Below are 16,415 nucleotides of genomic sequence, written 5' to 3' on the forward strand. Positions count from 1 at the left end.
TCAAGCCGACAAAGAAAAAAAATTCCTGCCTTGTAAACTGCTTCCCCCCAAATGCATGAGGATCTGATGAACTCACTGGTAAATTATTTCAGATTTTTGAGGTGCAACTAATTCTACTGTTTCAACACTATCAGTGTTTGGCAAACATTTCCTGAGTGCCTAACTTGAGTACAGTCTCAGCTCAATATAAAGTTGGTGTCATGACAGATAAACTCTTTGGGTTTGCAGAAAATGACGGGAAGTTCACTGGTTCACCCTGTGAAGCAAATGTGATCTTGACCCCTAGACCTGCTATGAGAGAGAACCTCCTAAGCTTTGCAGTAATACAAGAAATAGGAACAATACAAAGTATTGGTGTATTATAACTACAGAAACAGTCTCTTCTACAATTAAAAAGAAATCACATAATTCAAAGAAAGCAGACAATAAATTCTGTATGTAAATAATGTATATAAATTAATAAGACAATATCAAGACCTTTAAGTGAACAAACTAAGATTTTAAAGGAGCTTATGTGAAAATGCTTACTGGAAAATGTTGTAGCACAAATTAAGTAAGACAATTGCTATTTTACATGCTACATTATGTAAACTGACATTCCCCCACAATGTTTCCTTGTGAGCTTCTGTTCTAAGCTCTGGGGTGGCCAACTTTACTGAATATTGTCTGGTCTTATAAAACAGGTGGATTGAAACATGCTTCACCCAACAGCAAGGCAAAAGAGGTACACAATATGCAGCAAGAGCCAGAAAAATGCTCAGAGTTGCTGCCAATTTCAACATGTCTGCCTGCTGTGCGCACTGGGTTAATTTCAAGCACACTCCAGGACAGATGTGGTCTGACTCACATGGGTAACAGCCCAGACAAGTGCCATTAGCAGATTATTAAAAGTGAACATGTGCTTTCCTCACTTGCCTGTTTGAAAGAAAAAAAAAAGTGGGACTAATGGGAGTGTCTGCCTTGGGGTCTTCCCATCACCTGGGAACTTACATTCATTGAAGAAGTAACCTTTACAGAGAAAAATCCATACTTTGGTTATGTCCAACCTTCTTCCTCGTCATTAAACTTTCTTCCTCATCAACTTCTATTTCTTACCTGCTTCACGATTTAGCGTTCTAGCCAAAAGCAGTAAGCGTCAAAATATCTTTTTTAAACTTGACCTGGGAATTTTAAGCAAAGTGGAGGAAAATTGGTAAATCTGGTTCCAGGCAGAACAGGATGCCCAGGGCAAACATTATAACTCCGTGATTACCTGGCACAACAGAATTTTCTAGTGGTGTATCATTAGGTATTAATGACATGAAATAATTACTGTTAAAGTGACCTTTTTGTCACAGAGATATAAACAAGAGAATCATTTAACACCAAGATAACATGGTAATGAGTGAAAATTGCGTCTTGATAGGATTTGGGCATGTGGTGAATTCTAAAGCTCGACTTCCTTTCTATACTGGTTTGACTGTAAATGACAAGCGGCAAAGACTGTTTTCAATATGTGGCTTATGCTTCTGCAGTAGGTCTTATGAGAAGTTTGCTTTTAAAAACTTATTGATGAACTGCACTTTTTATAAAGATTTTTAGTGGTTCTTTGATGCCCAGTTGGTAACAGATACCTTATCCCATGACCTCCTGAATAGCAAAAACATAAAACTACATTATCCCATGGTTGGAGGGAATGAACTGGTGTGAAGAGCAGAAACTGCGTGATGCAAACTGCCGAAGGCTGATGGCTTATCTACATCTAACTTGCAAGATATTTAAATGCATTCAACAATTAATTTTTCCTAAAGAGATTTAGCTGTGATTGCTGAATTAGTACAGAATGGGCAGTTATGAAAATGACATTCCCACCAAAAATAAAGCCAACACTAACTGTTGAATATAGTACCACCCAAGTATGGGCTAAGCATTGAAGCTACTGAATGCTTGTAAAAGTGCCACCTAGTTCTGATTATTTAGTTGATGCAGGACTATATAAAAGTTATACACGGCTGGGCGCAGTGGCTCACGCATGCAATCTCAACGCTTTGGGAGGCAGAGGCGGGTGGATCACAAGATCAAGAGATCGAGACCATCCTGGCCAACATGGTGAAACCCCGTCTCTACTAAAAATACAAAACTTAGCTGGGCATGGTGGGGCGTGCCTGTAATCCCAGCTACGAGGGAGACTGACGCAGGAGAATGGCTTGAACCTGGAGGCAGAGGTTGCAGTGAGCCAAGATCGCTCCACTGCACTTCAGTCTGGCAACGGAGCGAGACTCTAAGGCAGTAACTGGATGGGATCACTATTATCTTTTAGCAAAAATTTGGCCTCACTTTTCTCAGCCTTTCTTCAACAGTGCAACTGTAACATGGATACAAGCCTTTTAATTTGCAAAGCATTTCTCATGCAATTTGCAGATGAAATAACAGGCTGAGCTGTCTCAATAGCTTTGCTTCTGCATTCTGATAATGTTAGCTTCAGAACAACGTATATTTCTAAAACGATGAGGGGAGATTAAAAGCAAGGCCTTTCCAACTATTCAAATTTTTATTATTGTAAGCTTTGCCAAGTCCTGGGGTTTAACCATTTTTAATGAGAGATTTTGCAAGGGCAGAATGCGAAGTATACCCTCGCAACTCCTGCTAGAACATGCGGCCTTTCCTAGCTGATGGACCCAAGAAGGGAACAGCATGGTAGATGGTGTGCAGCCAACAGGGATGTGTGTGTGGTGTATCAGATGCCAGACTCCTGTCGGCAGCCTGTGAATCAGGAAAACAGCAAAGAGAGATGTATCTGTCATTTCTAAGAGACATCTAAAAGAAACCGAGACTGTGAAGAGAGAGGTGGTAGAATATAAACATGGATTTGTCATTTGTGCTAGGATTGACCACAATCTCACAGCTGAGAGACACCCTTACATCTCATCGACTCACAACAGTTGATTCAGTGTTGTGTGTGTTAGCATCTAAAAACTGATGGAGGTATGGACTTGTGACCTGGAGTATGAGAATACCATTTCCAAACAGCTGTTGGGGGTGATCAGGGGAGTAAAATTCTACATCCGTTTCACTGACTGGCAGGTAGAGCCTGGCCGCTGGTCTAGAGCGATTCAGTCCATATGCACACACCTCTTGAACAGGTGTAGATAATTTTATGCAAAGGCAAGATGGGAAGGGAAAAAAGCCACTCAAAGTTTCAGTAATTCAATAATTTATTCCTCTAAAAAAGTGTGTAAAAGTATATAGCTCTCATCCACAAGGTATATATGAATGACATTTAAAATGGAGGCCTTTTAGTATTGTTTCTTTTTATCAAAGTCTTTTAGTGTACTGTACCAGCGCTATACTGTAGTTATTTTTTTAAATGAACTTCACATATTTTTGTATTCTTTCAAATTGTTTGCTATATATAAAAGAAGCTCACTGCAAAATGCTTGAAGGAAAAAAGGAAACAAAAGAAATTCAGAACTTCCCAGAAATGTACAGCTTTTACATTTAAAAAAGGTTCTGAAATATACATACAAGCATGCTGGACGATCCCACCCTTCTCCCCTCCCCACTTCCCCTTTTTTGTTCAAACCATGGTAAGAGTTCTGATTTCTGCAGAATTTCCAAAATTAAAAATAAAAAAAAATAAAATAACTTCTCACTCTGTAGCAAATCCAGGGCTTGTACATTTCAGATTAATTCAGTAAAAAACTCACAAGTAAAATAATGCATATTTAAGGGAAATATACAGACTTTTTCACACAGAAGTACATAATAAGATTTTTTAAAATCTATTGCCATTCATTTATTTTTGCACAAAAACGTATAAATATGTCACCAGCTTTTCTTAACTTAAAAAACTTAAATAAAAGACACCAGATGAAAACTACCCTTTGCTGCCATTTTTTTTTAAGTTTTTTGTAGGGGTTTTTTATTTTTTGTGTTTTTTTTTTCTTTTTCTGCTTAGAATTGGGTTTCTAGGGAAGAAAAGCCCCTGCATTAAAAACAGCCCATTTAAAAAAAAACTCAAAGTTCTGATGAATTCCGGGAAAAAAGCAACCCCAAAGTGGTAAAAGATTACAAATATCTACTTTACAATTTGTCTTCTCACCAAGATAATTTTATACAAGTTTACAATCTTCATCATCTTATGCTCTTCAAAAGGCCTTGAGAATTTTCCTTTCTGATTAAGAAAAAATAGCACTGCAATATTTTTAAAGTCAATTTTACACTGTACACATTAGATACAAATGGTTGATATATCAGATTTTTTTATCCTATACATTGCGAAAGTCAACCCCCCCTTCAATTGGTGGTACAGAGAACAAAATTATCCATTTACAAGTTATTTCTCTGCTTTCACATTCCCACCACACAACTTTTTTTTTTTTAATATAATGTTTTAAACTTTAGATTATTTCAAGAAAAATACTTTTACAAAATCATATCAATTATTACATTTTTCCTTTTTTGTTAATAACCAGGACATGGAAGTCTCTTGGAAGAACTTTTAAAATTTGCATGATTCTCTCCACAGATGACAAGAGCTCAAAGGCCTGGTCACAGTGGCTCCCGGGAGGCCAGTACACGCCCACTGCCCTCACACAGAAACACACAACACAAGGGTTAGAAACAGGGTTTCAAAGACAACCCTCTGGGCCAGGAATGAGGAGTCATAAAATACTTCAATTAGCCATTAATGCTTTAAAAAGGCATTTTTTTTTAAAAAGTCCCACCACAAAGGCTCAACTTCAAGTACTAATTTAATGGTTAAGTTGTAATATTTCTTTGAAATAATATTCCTATGGTCCAGAAAAAATTCACCATATTTATAACTGATTTCATGAGCAAACACTTTCGATTGTTATATGTACATAAGTCCCTTTTGATCTAATGAGAGGAGAGACCTGGCTTTCAATAAGAATTCACTAGAAAATATATTTCCGTTGTGACTATATAAAACTAATTAAGGTACTTGCCTCCATGGCTCTGAGCTGAGCTTCACTGCCTTCTGTATAAAAATGTTATCCTTCATGAAACGCTGGCCACTTAACATGGCAGAACTTTTAAAACCCGGTTTGTTGTTAACAAAACCTACTGCTGGGTGGTTCTGAATATATTACTTTTAGGCATGATCTCCCCAACGTGATTTTACTCCTTTTCCGGCTTCTAGGACAGAGGTATGTAGTCAAAGAATCCTATGGTGGATCTGAATTGGGTTTCAGCTACTGTACCTGGTCCTTGTGAATTAAAAAAATAAAGTCACGAAAACCATATAACAAAACAAATTAAAATAAATAATCAAAATGAAGCTGTCTCCAGACCTTCTGCATTGACACACAGGTTTGAAGTCAACCAGAGCACTCATGCCAATCTGGATGGGAGCACTAGGGAGACAGAAGCCCCAGTATGAAACCATGTACTTGAGCTGGTTCTTATTTTTTAAAAGTCCCAGATTATGGAGTTCAGGTCACCCACAGGCCATATACCAGTAACTATAGGATTTCATCCAAAGGGCTAGACTGCCCTCAATTGTATACAGAGGCTGAAAACACAGACTCTTGTGCAAAAGGACACTGTCTCTTCTGTTTCCTGCTGAAAAGCCACGAACCACCACCACTTCCTGTGGACCAGTGGTTGGGGGCTACACACACCATCGCACTGGCTGAAAGTCACCACTTATGGAAGTTTCCAGGTCCATGAGAGAAGTGTCAAGGAGTCCCTCTGGTAATGAACACTGCAGAACTGGCATGTGCCTGCTGAGAAGGAATCACAGTGCAGGACTGTGGAGAGTGGTCTGAAGAAAAGGATGTGGGGTATTTGCAGTGTAGCAGTTTCCTTGGACTGAGGTTGCAGGGAGAAGGAACTGAGCCAGAGAGAACAAGTGCTTTTCCAATTAAAGTATATTCATGATGGCATTGTACAACTGAGTGAGCACCACAAAGTGGACGGGAAGGCAGGAAGTACGGTCCTGGGTGGCCGGATTGCACGTGAGCCAGGACAGGGCATTGTACTGCTCCAAAACAAACCTGCCAAAGAGAACACACAGACCGGGGCATGAGCCTCAAGAGGGAAGACTGGTTCTCAGATTCTAGCACACTCCAGATCTTAGCAGGAAGGAGGTCTCAAAGGCATCCTCTAACTTGCCCCAGGCTCCTTCCCTTGTCCTTTCTCTCATGTTCCTCCTTCCTTCTAGACCTGGATTACCTAGTACAGTAGCCACCAGCCACATGTGGCCACTGAGCTCTGCCAATGAGGCCAGTCAGAACTTGCACAGACTGCAAGTAACAGTAGGAACGGGGGCTCAAACGCTTGGTATTTTTCAAAGCTTGTAAAAGGGCTGGGTGCAGTGGCTCACGCCGGTAATCCCCGCAACTTTGGGAGGCTGAGGTGAGTGGATCACCTGAGGTCAGAGGCCCAAGACCAGGTGAGCAACATGGTGATACCCCATCCATCTGTATGAAAAATAGAAAAATTAGTCAGGCGCAGTGGTGCAAGCCTATAGTCCCAGTTACTCGAGAGGCTGAGGCAAGAGAATCGCTTGAACCCAGAGGCTAAAGTTGCAGTGAGATCCTGCCACTGCACTCTAGCCTGGTGATAGAGCAAGACTCTATCTCAAAGAAATAAAAATAAAAGAAAACAAGAAAAGCATGTGAAATATCTCATGGATATTTTTATATTGTTACATGTTGAAATAACATTTTGAATATATTGAGTTAAGTAAAATACATTACTAAAATTAACTTCAATCAGCTTCTTTTTACTATTTTAATGTTACTAGTAGGGCAGATCATGAGGTCAAGAGACTGAGACCAACCTGGCAAACATGGTGAAACCCTGTTTCTACTAAAAAAAATACAAAAATTAGCTGGGCATGGTGGCGTGCACCTGTAGTCCCAGCTACTCGGGAGGCTAAGGCAGAAGAATTGCTTGAACCTGGGAGGCGGAGGTTGCAGTGAGCCGAGATTGCACCACTGTACTCAGCCTAGAGCCAGGCGACAGAGCGAGACTCTGTCAAAAAAAAAAAAAAAAAAAAAACTTCAATTAGATCTGAGGTTCACATTGTATTTCTATTGGACAGTGTTCCTCCAGGGCAGGAGTCTCCATCCAACCTTTTTTGGCACCAGGGACCAGTTTTGTGGGATGGTTTCAGAATGAAACTGTTCACCTTAGATCATCAGGCATTACAGTCTCACAAGGAGTGCACAACCTAGATCCCTCGAATGTGCAGTTCACGACAGGGTTCGTGCCCCTATGAGAATCTAATGCCGCTGCTGATTGAAAGGAGGCGCAGCACAGGCTGTAATGCTAGCTCACCTCTGCTTACCTCACACTGTGCGGCCTGGTTCCTAACAAGGCATAGACTGAGAGTTGGGGGTCCCTGCTCTAGGGGGCCTGGAAGCCAAATTCATGTTGATCAGGTTCTTGATTTTTATCCATAATTATACATTAATCTATAATGTATAGTTTCCTATAATTTCCTAATCATTTAAGAATTCGAAAACATAAGAAAAGGCTTGCATATTTTCTCAAGTTATATGAAGAATGTCTGTGGCTTGCCAAACTTCAAGGGAATTAATAAACACATCTGGGGTGCATTTCCCAACTGTGTAATTTATGTTCTAGTCCATTTTTTTTTAATCACATACTCTACCTCAGGAAGGATAAAAAAACATTTTCAATTATGAAATGCTTTAAAAGTTCCAGACACTGCCTTCTAATTATCCCTAAATCTGACCTCTTTTCACCACCACGAAGTGCCTTCTCTGAACGGGAAGCAAAGAAGGCAACTGTACTTGCCTATCACCGCCTAACGGAATCAAATGTGATCCACGGCCTGTCCCATGCATCTATGGGGGCTGCAGGTCTCACTGACTGATCAGACACTGTTTCACTGCACAAACGCCAGCATCTTTTCTGTGAATACCACACTTAAATTAAAACACCTTGGAAAGATAAGAGTAAAGGAATATTGTTTCAAATTGCACTGCTATGTTGCCTAGGTTGGTATCTACCTTAAAACATCAGACGTAGTTTTGGAGTCAAGAGGGTGTGGAACCCGCTGAGAATTCCTGGCAGGCAGAAGTTCATCTGTCTGTGCTACTGAAATGTGGTGATGCAGCGAAGCCTGGTGAAAAAACAAAGAGAGTTACCTCTCTGGTCTAGACAATCACGGTGCAGAAGCGAGGGGGCCCTGTCTGCCGGAAGTCAGGGTTTCAACGAGTCTAAAACTTTGAAGCTGCTCAGTAACCCCCAAAGTAATCCCAACTTCTTATTCTAGCATTGGGGGAAAAAAAGCAAACTTTTTGAGTCTATATTTTGTCAACTATATTTTGTTTCTTCAATGGAAATAGTCTAGTACACACAAAAATAATATATAATAAGGTCCCGTGAATTGGTATCACCAAGATGCAACAATTATCAATATTCACCACTTTTCTATTTTCATTTTCTGATTTTAAACAAAACCCAAATATTAGCATCTCAATGAACATTAAAACATTAGCAAAATTATTTTAAACAAAACCCAAATATTAGCATCTCAACAAAACATTAAAAAAAAATTAGCTGGGCATGGTGGTGCATGCCTGTAGTCCCAGCTACTCAGAAGCCTGAAGCCAGAAGATTGCTTGAGCCCGGGATGAGGATGCAGTGGCCTGTGACTGCACCACTGCACTCTAGCCTGGACAAGAGAGCAAGCCTCTGTCTCAAAAAAAAAAACAAAACAAAAACAAAACAAACAAACAAAAATCAAACATTGTATCATTTTGCTTATAAAAAAGTCAGTAGATATCTCACATAAGGACCTTTAAACTTAAGAGTAATTATCATACACAATATAAATTAACAATGATTCCTTAATATTATCACCTAATCTGTAGGATAATGAGGAAGATAAAGCTCCCTTGTTATCTCAAAAAATGTCTTTTTATATTTGGTTTACTAAAATCGTGATCTAAATGTGACAAATGATTAAAGGCACGTACTGTCTACTGTCCCACTTGAAGTAACAGGATTCAACACTGGGTTCAGGCGGTACCGGCACACTACACCCATCATTCCATCCCTGGCCAATAGGACTGCCCTTTAAGATGGCTCCTGAGGCCCTGATGTGACCATAATCATCTTTGGTAACTTTCTTGCTTTTAGGTATGACAAGATGCCCCAGGTTCGTTGTGATTACTTCCTGCTTCATACCTGGAATTAGTCATCTCTTCAAAGAACCATAGTTCCTTTAAGTGACAACGGTATGTAGGAACCACAATTGTGGCAACAGAGGTATTTATTGCTGCTAAGCTTTTTTCAGCAGACAGAGCTAACAAAATGTGTATACTTTTTTACAGAGAAGAAATAAATCTGTGCCTATACTGATAATTCTAATTCAAAATAAAAAATACATGCATTTTTAGATACCTTCTGTGGTTTTATAATAGTATGTTAAAGTCATTAGGAAAAGAACATTGCTTCACTCTAAGTTTTTGGTTTAATTCCCATCATTTCTTTTTGAAAAGATAAGCAGCTATGTGTGTATGTGTATATGTGTGTGAATATGTGTATCTTGTAGATTACTCCATGGCAACCTCTACTCCACAGAATGATTATATAGAAATATTCCCCATTTTGTTACAGATGATTACTATTTCACTGTCCGGACGCACCACAGTTGATTCAATCAGGCCCTTACTGGTGGGCATTTAGGTTCTCTCTAGTCTTTCACATACGTCACTTTCTGTTTTGGCAAAGAACTTTTGGACTATTCCTTAGAGATGGGATTGCTGCCCTAAAAGGAAAATGTGTAGGGCTGCATCATTCAGCAATCCCACCAATACCAGGGCCCCCTCCCCGTATCTGTGCCAACACAGTATGCTGCCAAATCTTTATATTTTTTTCAATCTGTGGGCAAGAAATGGACTTCATTCTAGGTATTGTTGTTGCCGTTTACCACAAACTGCAAGTAGGGAATCTTTTGTTTTTAACACTTAAACTTGGGATTAAAAGGTTCCAAGAAATATATAGGAAGGAGCAAGTGTAGATGTGTGATGTTTATACCTGACCCTTACCCTTCTCTAATGAAGAAGGTGAACAGTCCATGGCAAGGGAGAAAGAAGACAGCTAGTTACTACACCTTCAACACAGGCTTACCTTTACTGATAGTGATGCAATACAGACGTGGATAAACACCACTACATCAAACCCCATGCGTCCATCCTAGATTTACCCTCTGGGCCCCCCAGTCTCCTCCACGGGCTAATGTGACTCATTTCTTTGTGACATGGTTTAGTGTCCTCCTAAATTCTACTCTCTACTTACAACTGTAATTAAAATTTCCTCAGAGTCTAAGTATATACAAAAGAAAAAAGGAACAGAGTTAAGTTTATGGTGCCTAAGAGTGAAATTTCTATCCAAAATTAAATTTAAGCATAAATCACACGTTCCTTGCAAATTTCCAATATGACACCAAACCAACCTTTAAGAAGAGAGGGCACTGGTTTTGAGCCTGGGGACATGACGACCAAAACCACTGGGGAAGATTCTCAGCTTTGGCAGTTGATACAAAATACCCAAGGGCCAGGGGCTGCTGCTTTAGCTCCTCTGGTGCTTCTCTAGAAAGAAGACGCTCACCTTGGCTCTGAAAAATAAAAATCCCAAAACCATGATCAGCATTTATCTTAAAGCTTGAAAGATGAACTTTCGTGAGTTCACTCTGCACACTGCAGTGAATGATACCCTTTGTGGCAGCATCTCACCAAAAACAACAGGTGACTGAGAAAGGTAAATAGGGCCAGCATCATCTTTGCTGCACACATAGACAAGATACTAGCAAAACTGACAGCCTCGGTCAAGTAAGTACAGGTTTATTTGCTTGAGTTTCTTTTCTACAGGATGTAAGAGCTATTCCATGGCATTATTATGTAACAACTAAAATGGAAAAATCACAATCTCTGACAGCTGAAGGCTCTACCACACTCACGTGCTCTTTCACCAGCAACTAAAGTCACATGAGCGCACCTGCCTGACCAGGACATGACACCAGTATGTGCACAGCACAAATGTTCCTGAGCTGCCAGAAGTGCCAGATCTGCTCATGGAGAAGTGATGTTTTCATTTGCAGCATTCCCCTTCATAAGAGACTCCTCGAAGAAGCTCACTACGTTTTGCTGCAACTGACATTTTCCTTATCTTTAATTCTTTTGGCTAGCTTCAACAATTGAAAATGTACCTTTCATGCAAGCAATAAGTAATCCATTTGTTTATAAAAGTCTCTGTTTAAGCTGGGTGCAGTGGCTCACACCTGTAATTCCAGCACTTTGGGAGTCCAAGGCAGGAAGATCCCTTGAGGTCAGGAGTTCAAGACCTGCCTGACCAACATGGTGAAACCCCGTCTCTACTGAAAATACAAAAATTAGCTGGGCATGGTGGCGCACGCCTATAATCCCAAGCTACTCAGAGGCTGTGAGGCAGGAGAATCACTTGAACCCAGGAGGTGGAGATTTCAGTGAGCCGAGATCGCACTCTAGCTTGGGGAACAGAGTGAGACTATGTCTCAAAACAAAACAAAGAAACCCTTCTGTTTAGAGGAAAAAATAATCTGCAGCTACTGCATCAAGCTGTATCAATTCTGAGTCAGTTAAAAAATAAAAATCTACTTCCACTTTGAATGCATTCTTTTCCCTGCTGTAATGTCTTAACTGGTATCAAAGAATGTTTAAGGGTTCAGAAAAAGGAAATGCTGAAAGCCTCTTGGAGGTCACCTGGGTGCAGGTGCTCAGGACTGAAAAAGGCCACCTGACTAGCTTCAGAACAGCACTGTTTAAACCATGACGTTGAGTTAAAGACTAACTTTTTAAGAATAGACAATGTAAAATTTGTGTTTTTCATTCCCATCACCATTTCCCATGAACAAATTGTCATTAACTGGTAAGTAACTGCAAAGGAAACGAAGACATTTAAAATCCCTTTCTTCCAGAGGAGGGTGACAAGGGCAGGTGTAACATGGGAACAGTCCTTGTTGCCCTCCTCTGGTTTCACCTGCTCTGTGACTAACCTAAGCTTTAAACCTTCTTTCTCTCCATTGTCTAATAAAGTCAGTGCTGGAAATAAAAGTGCCACCGATGGAAACTTAGACACTTTACGTCCATCTTTGTGTCTAAATAAATGAGTGTGAGCAGGGTTGCTTATACTTGTTCAGGCTAAGATACCAGGCGTAGCTATTTTTCTAAGTCTTAACCTCTCAATCTCATAGCATTTTAAATAAACAGTATAATACAATGGTGCAGCAGGAATCATCTCACTGTGAAGCAAAGTTACCACAAGCTATGGCAGATCCCTCTAACTCTGAAATCTCCTGTTCATCCCCCTCCAATATCCCTGAGACATTTAAAGATGAAACCAGATGTAAGCTCTGGTTTTTTCCTTAATACTCTGGCATTAACCTGGACACATCTGTAAAATCAATCTCCTGACGGCTCTTGCCATTCCTGCAGGTCAGCTAGAAAGAAGAGGGCTGCAAAGTGACTAAGCCAGGACACGCAAAAAGTATGGCTTTCAGAAGAAGCCATCACCAACAATGTGTTCTTCAATCAGCACAGTTACTCTGCATATTGAATAAGTACTACTGCTGTACTAATCTCTTAAAAGCCACTATTTGGCAAAAAATAAAAACAAAAAAACCCTGGGAAGTAGCAAGCAACTAGAACTCATTTTTGCTAAGAAAACAACGCATAAGAACCCTTGCATCTGTAATAGGACTATTCGTCTGATAAAACTTATTCATCAGAAATAATAACACATTTCTTTCAAATTCCTGCCTTCTATTCAATATGGAACTATAGTCAGTTTCCCACACTTATTTCTCTTGTCCCAAGGACCCAGACCATTAAGAAATGTGCACACAGGAACAGGACGATCGGCTGTCAAGAGGATTATCTTCCTGAAGGCTGTAGTTGCCTTAAACAAAGTACTCCAAATCATCCTTACCCGACTATGCTGGAAGTGAGAGCCCACACCAATTCCAGAAGGAGAGCCTGGGGAGGGGACTGGGGAGGAGTTGGGAGAGGAATGGAGGTTCCCAGTCATTAATATGCCAATATCATTGTCCATATCATCTGGGAATGGAAGGTCAACAAACATATCATCTAGAGGGAAGGGGGAGAAAAAAGCACAGAAATTAAAAAGATAGTCCATTAATATCATAATAATCCCACTTAACCTATGTCATGTTTTGTTAGCATATGGCTATTATTCACACACATTGTTAGCAACTTAGTAAGATTCAATGAAGACCTACTGGGTGCAAGCTATTACAAATTATTCTTTTGTACTCTCTCCAGTGATCTCCTTACATAAAGTATTAACAGAATGCAATAAAGAATATGACATAAAAACCTACACTCTATGTAGCCTCCAAAGGCACATAAAAACATGGTTAAAAAAAAAAAAAGCTAAAGCAGCAATTTAATCGTTAAAGTTGACACCATGCAAAAACACAGTAGACTCCATCTATGTATCCAATTAGCATCTAAAATACCAGCGGCTGAATGAATGCATGTTAACAGGTGTGAACTTGCCCGGAAAATGGAGACTTATTCCAAAAGCAGATCAAAGCACAATGTTTTCTTTTCTTTTCTTTTTTTGAGACTAAGTCTTGCTCTGTTGCCCAGGATGGAGTGCAATGGCACAATCTCGGCTCACTGCAACCTCTGCCTCCCAGGTACAAGCAATTTCCAGCTAATTTTTGTATTTTTCACAGAGACAGGGTTTCACCATGTTGGCCAGGCTGGTCTCAAACTCCTGACCTCAAGTGATGCGCCTGCCTTGGCCTCCCAAAGTGCTAGGATTACAGGTGTGAGCCACTGCACCCGGCACAATGTTTTCATTAAGAAATCCTCCCCAACATTATAAAAGTAAGGTACACTCACAGCAGAAAATTTGTAAAGAAAAGTATAAAAAGTGAAAACCATCATGTAAAATCCAATCACCATGACCATTTTTTTCTATAATTCTTTTACTTTCTCATATATTCGCTATTCCATTGTAATCATACCAGATATAAAATTTGGTATCCTTTTCTGTATTCCATTTACCTTAAGCAAACATTGGTAGCTGTTACAATTTCTTCAAAAACAATGCAAATGGATGCATAATATTGAGCGTTTTATAGTTTATAAATAATCATTTTTTTAAACAAATGCCTTAACAGATATTCAAACCAAAAATTTCCATTAAGAATAATCAAATAAAGAGTTTCTCTATAGCAAATTAGATTCCCAATGAATCTAGCTAAAGGAAAGTGCTCTCTTCATATTGCTTAGTACTTCATACATTTCAAATCAGATCATCAAATATTTATTGAACAAGTGGCACCCAAGTACAGAACACTGCCAGGCACATATTATTTTTTTGCCTTTAATGAAAAACAGAAGAAAGTTAATTACCCAAGAGAGGAAAGTATTTATTTGATCTTGATAATTGTGTTAACAAATTAAAGCTTAAAGACCAAAAAGATTCTCAAACCTTCTATCCCTTCTTCATAGTTCCTGATTGTTTATTATAACACACATACACACACACAAAAACCATACAGCAGCCCAGTGATTCCATACTCTGGCTCTGTCCTGCACGAAGGTGAGCACTATGCATACAGGTCTTGTACTCACCATTGTTGGGGCTAAACCCATCTTCATTGGGGTAGTTGGCTGGAGCCACCTGGATGGTTGAAGATGTTGGGAACACCAAGATGTGTGTACAAGAAGCATCTTGCGGGGTGTTGAGCTGAGACGACTGCATGTTCAGTGCAGTACTTCGGCCAAAAACAGAGCCCATTGTGACAGCATCTTTAAAGTAAAAAATACAAGAATGTTGTCAATTCCCTTTGTGTAGCAATGAACAACCCCAGAAAAGATTTTTTCAGAGGGCCTGATCTGGAGCGGTATGAGTCTGATGAAAATGCCATGATAAATACACATTCCAAGTTGAGCCCAACTGTTTAAATATCTTCCAACAAATGGACTCAGAGCACATAGCTATGATAACCTGAGTTTCATTTCACACTGAAAAGGTTAAGATAAAATTGGATCAAGTCTACCAGATGTTTTAATTACTTACGGAAGAAGTATTTCTAAAAATAAACCCCCTACTTTCTTTCTTCCTCTGGTTGTTCACAATATAAAGTACTGTTCTAAATGGTAACAATCCTATAGAAACAGTACCATAAAACCAATATATGTTAAAACACTTACTGAATGCTTACTACATGCCAGCATTTGTGCTAAACTCTTCGTTCAAGTCATCTCATTTGATCATCACAGCATCTGAAGGCAGGAACTATGATCCCCATTTATAGACGAGGACAAAAGCGCATAGAAGTTGTGTAACTGCCCAAGTGGCAGAGGCAACAGAGGTAACCTCTGGTCTAATGAGGACATCTGTCTCTCACTGGATTAATGACAAGTAACCCCATTCTCACAATACAATACAATTGACTTTACAAGGGATAAGTGAACATAGTCTCCCATTTGATCCAAGAAATATATGGATGGTAAAGGTAGGTTATGAAAGTATAAAATAGCTTAGTTGCTGGTTTTCAAGAACCAGCCAGATTCTGAAGAAATTCTGTGGCCACATGTTTTGGACATCCACAAATGACACCTAAATCTATTGAAAGCTTACTGTGTACCAGGTACTGCACTGAATGCTTTATCCTTGTTTGTCTGACCCTTCATCTTCAACCATATCAGAGACACTCTAAATATAAATATCCCTTCAAGACTGCTGTGAGATTCTGCCAAATGCATGTCTTCAAAAGGACAGTCAAATATGCATCTTGCTGGTGTCTACTTTAGCAGTTCTTTGGAGGCCGATCTTCTCACATACTAACAAACTAGGGTCAGGTAATAGTCATTATCCATGACCCTCTGAGCTCTCAGTTATATTCAGAACTTGGTCTCTCTCCCAAGCTATGGTCAACAAACATGATATAATCACAAACCACTCCTCCTGGAAGGGATCAAATGTTTTCCATCTTTTAAGTCCCAAACAAAACCTTCTCCTACAGAGATATAATGAAGATAGAGTCTACACTTGTCTGTGGACTTAAATTTGAGCGGACTGAATGGATGTGTTATGTAATTAATGAAACTGACAAGAAGAAATGTACCTGGCATCACTACAAAGGACCCCTGGGGCTCCATGGCAACCAGGCAGGCACTAAGGATAGAAGGAGAGTCTGCGGCAGAGATTCCACACATCCGGCACACATCCTTGAGCTGTTTGCTGATTGTCTGTAGTGAACATTCTCCAAGGAGGATACTCCAATCTGAAATCAAATATTGCAGTCATATACAGTCTTTAGAAATTCATGCTGATGGGAGATTTGAGCTTTTTAGCAGTTCTGCCTGGTAATTGAATTTCCAAGGTTGGGCCCTAAAGGGAATTACGCCTTTACA

The 16,415-nt window shown here is 39.7% G+C and overlaps 1 protein-coding gene across 3 annotated transcripts in view; it reads right to left on the bottom strand.

Moving 5' to 3' along the window:
- Positions 1–3,176: 3,176 nt before the first annotated feature.
- MED13L (mediator complex subunit 13L) overlaps positions 3,177–16,415 on the bottom strand; it is a 307,838-nt gene continuing 294,599 nt past the window's right edge. For all 3 annotated transcript variants that reach the window (XM_017529524.1, XM_017529525.2, XM_017529526.1), the window contains 6 exons: positions 16,127–16,285; positions 14,628–14,804; positions 12,949–13,106; positions 10,439–10,600; positions 7,986–8,098; positions 3,177–5,999 (listed from right to left, as the gene is read on the bottom strand). In XM_017529524.1, the coding sequence (XP_017385013.1) occupies positions 5,867–5,999; positions 7,986–8,098; positions 10,439–10,600; positions 12,949–13,106; positions 14,628–14,804; positions 16,127–16,285 (902 nt within the window). In that variant the 3' untranslated portion in view covers positions 3,177–5,866. The remainder of the gene's footprint in view (positions 6,000–7,985; positions 8,099–10,438; positions 10,601–12,948; positions 13,107–14,627; positions 14,805–16,126; positions 16,286–16,415) is intronic.

The sequence above is a fragment of the Cebus imitator genome, unplaced genomic scaffold (genome assembly GCF_001604975.1).
Source record: "Cebus imitator isolate Cc_AM_T3 unplaced genomic scaffold, Cebus_imitator-1.0 Scaffold59, whole genome shotgun sequence".
Classification (NCBI taxonomy): domain Eukaryota; kingdom Metazoa; phylum Chordata; class Mammalia; order Primates; family Cebidae; genus Cebus; species Cebus imitator.